Raw genomic sequence first — 10488 nt, forward strand, 5'->3', positions numbered from 1 at the left:
ACGTTTGTCCATGAACACGAAATAGTATGCATGATCTTGTAGGTAAATTTGTAAATATCTATGTATCCGTTAACAATGATAGCAAGAACATGTCAAACCAATCATGCATACATACATGTATACAAGAGTAAAAAGGTAACATGAATGCCATGTAAACCAATTCGTTTAGTTGCAATTTGAAATAAAAATCTGGAAACAAAGTGAATCTCCCGGAAGCATAAATCACAACAAAATTACATGAAAAATGCAGATTCAGTTTGATTGAGTCTGTTTATTATTTATATAAATAAACCGCCTCCGTTGTCGAGGGGTTAGAGTCGATGACTTCTAATCCAGTTACCTCTCTGGCGTAGGTTCGATCCCCGGGAGATGCTTTGGTAGTTTAGCGCGGAGGAAGGTAGTCTAGTACTGGTGTAACTCTCTAAGAACGATGGTTAGGAATCTACCCGCCTATATGACTGAAATACTGTTGGGAAAGGGCGTAAAATGAAACAAACAAACAAACAATATTTATATAAAACAATAATTCACTCATTGTGAAAAAGTACAAAAATACAAGTACTAGTAATACCATATTTCAACTTTTTGTTTACAATATTATCAGCACTGCAATATGCGGAAGCGGAACTTGAAAAATCACGCACGCAGTACTGTGTTACTGTGCTGTTTTAGTATTATTGTAATTCAGGAATCAGAACGATAGTTTACATAATATTCTGGAATGAAAAATGCAAAACATAAAAAAGTTATAAAAGTTTCCATTCTTTTCGTTTTATACAAACAACTTTTATATTAAAACAACATAAGGTAAACGAATTGATTCAGTAACTTTTTTGTCGGTTAAGCATGTTTTATTAGGGTATGTCGTCATCATCTTCAAGCTGTTTCTTCTGCAATTCTGCATATTTCATGCCCTGTTTAAGTGCAAGAAGCAATGGGATGTTCTGTTCTGGGGTTAATGTGTAATCGACTTCATAATTTACGACAGGATGAATAGACGCTTGATCGATTTGAAATATCTCGCTTGCCTTTTTAACGGCCTTTTGCACTTTAACGCTCCTAAACAATAATTTAATGTTGTCATTCACTTCTTCGCACAACTGGTCCGCCTTTGTAAGAATAAGTATCCTCGGAACGCCTGTTGTAATAAAAAAGGAACATATAACTTTGAATAGACTTTATAATCATGGTACTTTAATGGTCAAAATAAACATTCTTTATTCCAGAATGCATCAAAAAGTAACTTCAACACAATTTGAACGAAAATGAAAAGCTTTTTGTTTTGAATGAGCACAACGAATTAATTATTACAAAACACCACGTTTTGACCATTGCTCATTTGTTGACACCATGATTGATCATTTACTCAAAGTAAAGAACGTGCAAAAATAAATCCGTGACATAGTACATGTACACACATACCCTCCAATCGGAGTTTATCTTGTAGTTGGCCTATTTTTCTGATGTAACCCTCTGGTATATAGTTGTAGACATCAACTGCGCTGATAACAAAGATGACACAATGAATAACAGAGTCTGGATTTGGGGGGTCCGAGAAGTGCCCGTCGCCTCGTTTAATTGGTGCGGCAGGGTTAAACTACAATGAGGAATGGAAAAGTTGAGCATTATTATACGACTAAATGAGAAATTAATCTTAAAGATGCTTTAACAGTTTATTTTATTCTCAAACGTGGTCATCACTAATAAGCAAAGTGAATCTAATCAACTCAAGAACAAAAAACCATTTACCGTTTGAGGCAAAACTTGTAAAAGTCAGTATCAATGAGAACAGTTTGTCTCTTGTCATCAGATCTCTGATATTTGATTTTTTTATATCTAATAACCTAATAATCTAGAATTGTAGATGGTAAATTTTGTCAATCAAAATAAATTTTGCGTTTGCAGGCGACATGACTCTTATTTTTTACAGTAGCACACTGTGTTTCTGAAAGAGCAAAGTAAACTTATTGCATGAAGGCTAAAAAAGTAAGTTCACTTTTGATTGTTTTCCAAGGTATAATTTGTCAACTGTAATTACACAGTTTGTTTTTCATAAGAAGCGAATATGTAGCTTTAAAGTCGCTTTCAAAATAAAAGGTCGAAATAAACAACTAATCTCACCATCACTTTGCAAATTCGAAAGACGATGTGTCCTTAGTCAAACATTTTGTGCAACGAAGCGGAACGTGCAGGCGATGTGCACAATTAGGGATGGTACTGATCACACCAATAAAGTTTGATTAAAATCCATACAGTAATTTGATCTGTGAAGGCCGGACAATATTTTTCTATTTAAGCTCTGGCGGCAAAGCGGAACGTGCCAGTGATGTGCAAAACTAAGAATGGTATTCATTACTCCTGTAAAGTTTGGTTGAAATCCCACAACTTGTTTGACCTGTGAAGGCCGGACAATATTTTTTTCTATTTTAGCTCTGGTGGCCATTTTGTGCAGCGGAGCGGAACATGCCGGTGATGTGCACAACTAGGGATGGTAATGATCACTTTTGTAAAGTTTGGTTGAAATCCCACCAGAAGTTTAACCTGTGAAAGCTGGACAAGCGCAATGCGGACGGACGGTCAAGCGGCCGGGCGAACAGATGGACAGACAGAAAGACAGCGAAGGCAAAACAAAAACAAGATGTCTCCAAAAGTTTTGGGAGACACAATTGTAAAACAAATTGTTAACAGCAAAGATCATTAATGAATACGTTAGATAAGAAAATTGTCAATATTAATCTCAATGTAAAGGTTTGCCATGCACAAGGGTAGTGTAAATAACTTTAAGGTCGAAAACATACATTATCGTCACTTGTCGGTCTACAAATAGTCATGAGTATTATAAGTATTTTGTTTTTACTACACCAGTAGAATACTATAAAAATGTATGTCGAACCATGTACGTATCTTTTATGTTTCCCCTGACTAAATACACGAAATCGTCAACGTGAAATCCAGCACCATCCTTTGGCTCCACTCCCATCGTATCTCTAAGTATAAAATGTTCAAGTAGTCGTTTTTGTTTTTGAGGTGTATCTTTTTGAGTGTAGCCCTTGTACTGAAATTATTTTTTTCTATATTTACAATTTTCTAAGACAAATACTTTCTATACTGTGCTGCGCTTGATAGTTGAATGTTAACTAAAACGTTAAATAATCATTTAACGTACGGACCAGGTCTAATATGCCGTATACATTGTAAATGACACAAAAATAAGTGTTATGTAAAAGCAATTACATTTTTATTCACGATCATCTAAATTGTTTTACTACTTGTATATGAATTCATATATAGGTGTTAAAAGATTGTTGCATATATACTGTTCATAAACACCATGAGGTTAAGATTATAAATAATCGATTTAAAGTGCTGCTTAAACATATATTATTTAATAAAAGTATGTAACACATAACCCGAGATTCATTTACCATAACAGTATAACTTGATGCAGAACTTCCAGATTTGGCCGGTTGTACTTTTGTATTTTCGCCAATACTATATATGGCATTGATAAATGATGATTTTCCAGACCCAACTGGCCCTGCAGTTAGTAGGTTTGGCCGACCATTAGGTATAATTTCTTTTATTTCTTTCATGAGCTGTTTCTCTAACTTTATGAATATAAAGAAAATATATATAACGATAATGTAGAATATTTCGTCAAAAGGAGCTCCATTGAGATAAAAGAAGGCTTATATCTTTTTACATAGATCACATGAAACTCTTTAACTGAACAGATCGGCACAGGTAAATAAAGAATAAGGAAAATACTTAAAATTTAATTGATTTTGTGTGTGCGATTATTACGCCGATTTTGTTAAAAACGTTGCAACGCTTTTCATTTTTGAGTCATTATTCACAGTGAAAATAATTTATTATTCTGGATTAAACGGGATGTATGATCGATCTGAAAATGTGCTAACAAGTTACACGTCAAGACCTAAAATTATTTCCAGTCCCTTCATGTCTTAACATTATGGCACAAGATCATCCACATGAGATCAATTGGAACAAAAGGCAGGTCATAACTCTGATTTTGCAGGAAAAAGGGCAAAGTTCGCTCTCACACACAGGTATCTTTATCAGCAGTCTAAGTTCGACTACCGAAGCTTGTCGTTTTAAAAAAAGGACATGTTTTCATCGTGTTAATTATCAATGGTTTAATACCATAATTATACAGAATTGAAAATTAGGTATAAATTTGAAGGAAGAAATATCGAATTTCGAAATTATCTTTTGAATGTGAGGTTAAAAGTAATCTGATGGTACTTCATATTAAACTCTATCTGTAAATTGCAGTTCATGGTTTGAAACATGCAAAATCACAGATATAAAGTGTTTAAGCTTTGCTAATTACACCACAATTTAATACATGTATGATTATGATAACCGATGATTAGGCCTAAATAAGTTTAGAAGACTAAGTAATTCGACATGCCAAAAATTAACGATTTAAGTCACTTTCATATACTCCATATACAAATATTTGTACAGAAGTAAAGGGTAGTATATAGTAAAAGGGTTCATTTTTATCTATGTGTTATAAGTTTTCGATATAGACTCCTGTTTGAACAATAGAGTTAACATTTCTTTCTTAATACTGTTTACCCCGAAGGAGCATGCACACTCGTTTCGAGTATGTTACAGGAAAAATATTTCAGTTATCCGAAAAAAAACATGGCGGATGGTGTATCCTATAGGCGTCATTTTTTTAAGTATTTTGCTGTCCATTTTGTTATCATGTGGGATTAAATTTTCCATGCTGATTGGCTAAAGACTCGCTGTTCGGGTAGACATGGTAAAATCTTGTAAATTGTATATGTCGCCGTCAACAACTCCGATGTTTCCGGGCTAAAATGCGAAATTCAGATGTTTTATGATTGTCAAAGCTATGACCGCGCAGGTTGTCGGGAAGAAAAAGAAACCTATCATTACTTTCGGCCTTGACCTTCTGGTGTCATCCTCCAGTGACTGGCGTTTTTATCATTATTATAACGCTTGTGCCACGTGAATACTATCATGTTGTTAACATTTGAACATATGCATTGTTATTGTCTAAGTCGGGGATTCGTTCAGCGTAGCAGCTATTTAAAAGAATTTTCAATATTTCAATCTCATGTTATAGTTTTGTGTTAAAATGTTGCATTGACAAGGCATTATAGCTCAATTATACGTAAAATCGGAGGAAAAGTAGTACATCTATTATCCGATTATGTGTTTTGAGATATTTATATCGAAAATAACTTTTTTGAATGCATTATTGATTTCGCATTATATAAAATGTCAACTGAATAAATATGCCATGTGTCCGCATATTTATGTTAAGTCCTCGTATGTTTTTTTTTATAAATTGTCGTTTTTGTTTATTACCCAATGATTCCAATCTGCTGGCTGTCTCCATGGTTGATCAGTTAATAAATTAGGTGGCTCGGGCGCTGAAAGAACAAAATAGTTACTTTAATATAAACAAGAATATTATAGATCAGAGAAAACTGATATTTTTGTGTCAACTCTGTCACGCTCATGAATGCAAGATTCAAGGTGAAACAGGTGTTTATAAATAGACTTTGTATGTATTTGGCATCACCCCTGAAATCTAAAGGTTTTTTCCCTGATATATTTAAGATCCTTGGCAAATATAATCTCTCAACTTTTTTACTTGACTTTCACAAAACAGGATGTTTTCCCGATAAAATAGCATGGAGAAGAATAGTAAAACGAGCAATACATGTAGAAAGTGAATGGTTTACAAGGATAACTAACGATAGCACAATGAAAACTATATATTGATACATTCAAAGTATGAACCTAGTAGCCTCTGGATATTTTGTCGTAAATACACAAAGCTTAAAGTACAAGGTTGCTCGGCGTTTAAATTACTGTGCCTATTTTTCGCGAGACAATACGACAAAACATGCTTTAAGTGCAAGCTCGTCGTTAAGAACTTCGCGATCCATGCCGTATTTTACTGTGGAAACAATGAGATTGAAAGATGCCAGTTGTGGCAAAAACTGTATGAGTTACTTGGAATGGATAACTATTTGGAGTTTTGTACATATAGCGCAGACAATCAATTACTTGAAATGTTCAGCGGTTTTATTTCATTTAATGTGATTGACGAAACAAGAATTCAATCTTATATCTCTTTTATAAAATTCATTGATAAACTACTCAATTAATAGACTATATAATGATATTTATTTTTGACTTCTTACTATTACCATATTATTATTACATGTGTGTAAAAAATAGATAAATACATTATATTAATGTGTGTATTATTTAAATATCTATGATTTCCATACTGTAACCATAGATCTTCTGTAATTATTTGCATTGTAATTGAATATTTTACTTGTTCCATTATAATTGTATAATTGTAAAAATGTGCTCTTCTTATGGAGGAAATAAAGATATTATCATTATGCTAAACGCATAATAATGAGAGATTGATCAGGTGGTAAAGATTTAGGCGATAAATAATATGAATTACCGACACCCCTATGTGTCACTATTGACACAAGTTTGCTTCTTCAAAAAGAAGCATGCCAGAGGTCTTTTTGCTGCTGTGGAAGATTTGTTTAATGCGAAAAAATGGGAATATTTTTGCATAAAAGACACAATGAATGGTTATAAATTACAAATATTTAACAAAACAGAATTTATTATATATATTGAATATAGTATCATTATTAAAATTTGTTTTATACATGTTTTGAAAGATTATATGCCGGAGAAATGGACTTTTTTTCTTGGCGCATTAGGGATACTTTTTCTACAAAGGGAATTATATTTGAAATAAACGATAAACATATTAAAAGTAGTATCAAAATAAATAATTCTTGCAAAATTCAATAAGGAAATTTTCGGTTAATGTTTTGTTAAGTATATGGAAACATTTCCTTTACATTTTCCAAAACGGGCAAAAAGTATGTTAATCAAAAAATTTTAAGACCAGGATTTACACAAAAAATGTTTTTATCATTTGATTGGAATGAACAGTATATAAAGCTGCATGCCTTCAACCACAATATTTGAAGAAAATCAAAATTGAGTGAAATTTGTACCATTTGTACCATTTGCGCCAAATAATCTCCGTTGCGTTATTAAGTCATACCGGTTCAAAAATTTAAGGAGCAGCAAAGTTTCGGTACACTCGGTCATATAATAGTGCATGGTGATATTGTAGCTATAATGTTCACTGTTACTATTTATCGGAACATGAAATGGTAAAACGTTATTCAGAAAACAATACGGTAATCGATTTAAACAGTTTAAAAGATTAAAACGGAATGAAACATCCACGTAGCATTAAGTAACGTAAATGATATTTTCCGATTTTCTATGGACCGATTTGTTCACACTGATGTTAATTTTTCGTTTAAGTTAAGTCGTATTTTGAAACGGGGCATACGCAAAACAATATTTGTAGACTGCTTCTAATGATTTTACGCTTTAAAAGAGATTCATTCACTACAATCAGATACGCAAAAATGGAAGCCGCCAGCAATCAGTCTGGTCACTGTGGAGAAGTCTGATGACCTCTCCAAAAAACAGACAAGTAAAATGGTTTCCTGCGGGGAATGATATAAAGATATTTCATTTAACTATTTTCAACATTGTTGTGGGAGAGGGGAATAAATAAACGTTTGTATCAGGAATATATTTGACAATAATCGATCAAAATAGAAGAAGGTCTTTGGAAACTGGTGACCGTTGATAAGGTCGAACATAAAACAATTGTTTCTTTTTAAGAAAATGATTAAATAAGCCTACCATTTTATGAATAATTCCAAGCAAAAAAAATAAAGTAAACACACAAGTTTACGCAGAAAATATCTCTATTTATTATGGCAGATGCCACTACGAATATTTTAATTTTGTAGATTTTCAGTATAAAAAAATTATTGTTTGTAAAATTTGAGATCCAATGATAATTTTCAAATACATCATTCAAGTTTTTCCACCTTAAACGGTAAAATAATTATAGAAAATTAGAAATATCACGTAATAGTTTTTTGTTCTTAATTAGGTGTAATTCTGACTAATTCCCTAGAGGTTATTCCGTAACGTACCGACAAACGGTATTTAGCCAGGTTTTCGAAAAGGTCAATTAACCAATCGTGTACGGTTTACAGATCACATGCTCCTCCATGTACCGAAAACAGGTCACGTGCTCCTTCATGCCTCAAAAGTTAAACGCGTACCAATACCCTGCGGTCTCCAGACCGCAGGGAATAATGATACGAATGGCGAACACATCAAACGGCACGAGTTTTAGTGCATAATTAATCTTCACGCCTAGCGATTTTAAGAGAATTGATACCTCCATGCATAAAGGCGTTTTATGCACACAACCAACATTGTAAATTCCTCCGGATATGGTCGACACTGATGATTTAGATCTAGTTAAATATTCGTTTCTTTATAATTAAAATATATTTTTCCACATGAACAAGTAATATAATGACAGGAATATATTTATTTCAAAACAAAAAAATGAAATAAGATTGGAGTGGATAAGAGTGGACGCTTGTTTCTTCTTTCTTTCTTTTTTATTCCCTGCAAAATATGTTTTTTTCAAGATGCTCCTGTGTTGGATAATAAAATGTATATGTAAAAAGAAAGAAAGAAAATTATTTGACATAGTTCATTTTGGAAAACAATATGTTTAATTCCAGTATATTTGATTAAATATAAAACCATACGTGCAATTATCACGACTCCACTGTGACACTATCGCGTAATTATGTATTACAATTTGTTCTCCGAGATCTTGTTTAATATAAAACATTTTAAAAGTTTACATAAACCTTCAGATAAAGACACATTTAGAGGCAAAATTGCTTTCGGAGAAAATAGTATTTTACTATTTACACAATTCAAATAAGTTTGATTTAATATAAGATCGTACGCATGATTATCAAGGTACTACCGTTATTTCTTCGGCACACGTGCACTATTCCTCTAATATAAATTATACTTTTCGCTAATAAAAGAAACTCTACGTGGTTGCACTTTTATAAATAACCAATATTTAATTATCAACTTACCTTCAAACGCTTCGATTTGTTAAGATAGTGTTATTCTAATTTACGGAGAAATGACACATCAATTTACATCTATTTACATCTCTGACAAAACATAACAAACACAAATATGTATTATCAATATCTAAAATCACAACTGTCTTGAACACTAAGTGAAAGTACAATCAATGTAACACATTAATATAAAGTCTTGAAGCTTTTTAAAAATTATTTATTAGATCAGAATTATATTTATTCATAACTAAGGTTGTCATATTTAAAATCACTGCAACGCATGCTTTTTAAAATCGCTTTAGAAAATTAATATTTTTATGTTATTTTAAGTTTAAAATAGAAATGAAGAAGTTACAGCAAAAGTAACATTTGGATTTGAAGTATGGCGCAGATTAATTCGCGTTCTTTCGTTACCGAAAACAAAAAACGCCAATAAAAACTACAAACAAAACAATACATCTCGTACTCTTTTTTTCGGTTTGGTTCATTGTAACCGTCATGTTATTCTTGTTATTTTATTATTGTGAATGTCGTTTTTAATGACCTCAAAGAAAAATATTTAAGTAAATGAAGTTCAATCAAATCGAAATTTTTATAGAAAAAATATAAATCACAATTTTTCATAGATACCTACTTCATTCCTTATTTTTAGTTAACCATTGGCATCTAACTACATGTTATTACTTTAAGATATCACTTAAATTCATGTTTATGAGAAACAAATTTCTGACAGCTTTTCTGATGTTAAAAAATGCATGTGTTCCTGTGATCAACAATGGGGCCCAAAGTGCGGTATTACAATAGAAAAATGTTTAAACTAAAATTAGCCATAGAAATTTAAATAAATTGTTATGATAATGATTTATAAATATTAAATTTATGTTAGCATCAAAATTATGCTTACTTGAATTTCCTCCACCCATTGTTTTAAAGTGAGTGCAAACAGGTATGTAACGATATCACTCGTTGCGACTTTATATAATTCAAAAGCAGCTATTCCATTGGTTACGTTAAGTTAGTAATCGCCCATTTATGATTTAATCATTTTCCTACCAGGATACGTAATGGAATAGTGTTTTGAGAAGACATTGGCTAAATATAGAACAGTGTTTCAAAAAGGAGGAACGTTTAAATTAGGGGGAAAGAGTATCATTTTTGGGGATTACAGACTTCAGATTAGAAGTGGTAAGTGGAAATTGTGTTTTTAACTTGATTAAATTAATCATTGTTTAAATTCGTACCGTAAAGCTGATGTAGATGTATGTTCTGTTCTTCCACACCGTAATATGTAGGGTTTAGCTCTTACAAATAAAATGTTATAATGAAACAAAAATGTAAAAAAACAAAAGGTAATCATGTTGAAAGTTTGACAGCAGCAATGCTTGAAAATTGTTTTATTGCATTGTAAATTGTCTAACTGTAACATTTTTTAATAAATTCATCTAAG

General features: G+C 32.0%; 1 protein-coding gene across 1 annotated transcript; it reads right to left on the reverse strand.

The window, feature by feature from the left end:
• Positions 1-498: 498 nt before the first annotated feature.
• Positions 499-10039, reverse strand: LOC132724028 (interferon-induced protein 44-like). Its single transcript, XM_060708840.1, has 6 exons — positions 9946-10039; positions 5368-5432; positions 3426-3608; positions 2894-3055; positions 1423-1597; positions 499-1138 (listed from the first exon to the last, which is right to left on the reverse strand). The coding sequence occupies exons 1-6, from the start codon at positions 9962-9964 to the stop codon at positions 855-857; spliced, it is 888 nt and encodes a 295-aa protein (XP_060564823.1). The 5' UTR covers positions 9965-10039; the 3' UTR covers positions 499-854.
• Positions 10040-10488: the final 449 nt, after the last annotated feature.

This window comes from Ruditapes philippinarum, unplaced genomic scaffold, assembly GCF_026571515.1.
Source record: "Ruditapes philippinarum isolate M1 unplaced genomic scaffold, ASM2657151v2 ctg6665_1_1_1_1, whole genome shotgun sequence".
Lineage (NCBI taxonomy): Eukaryota > Metazoa > Mollusca > Bivalvia > Venerida > Veneridae > Ruditapes > Ruditapes philippinarum.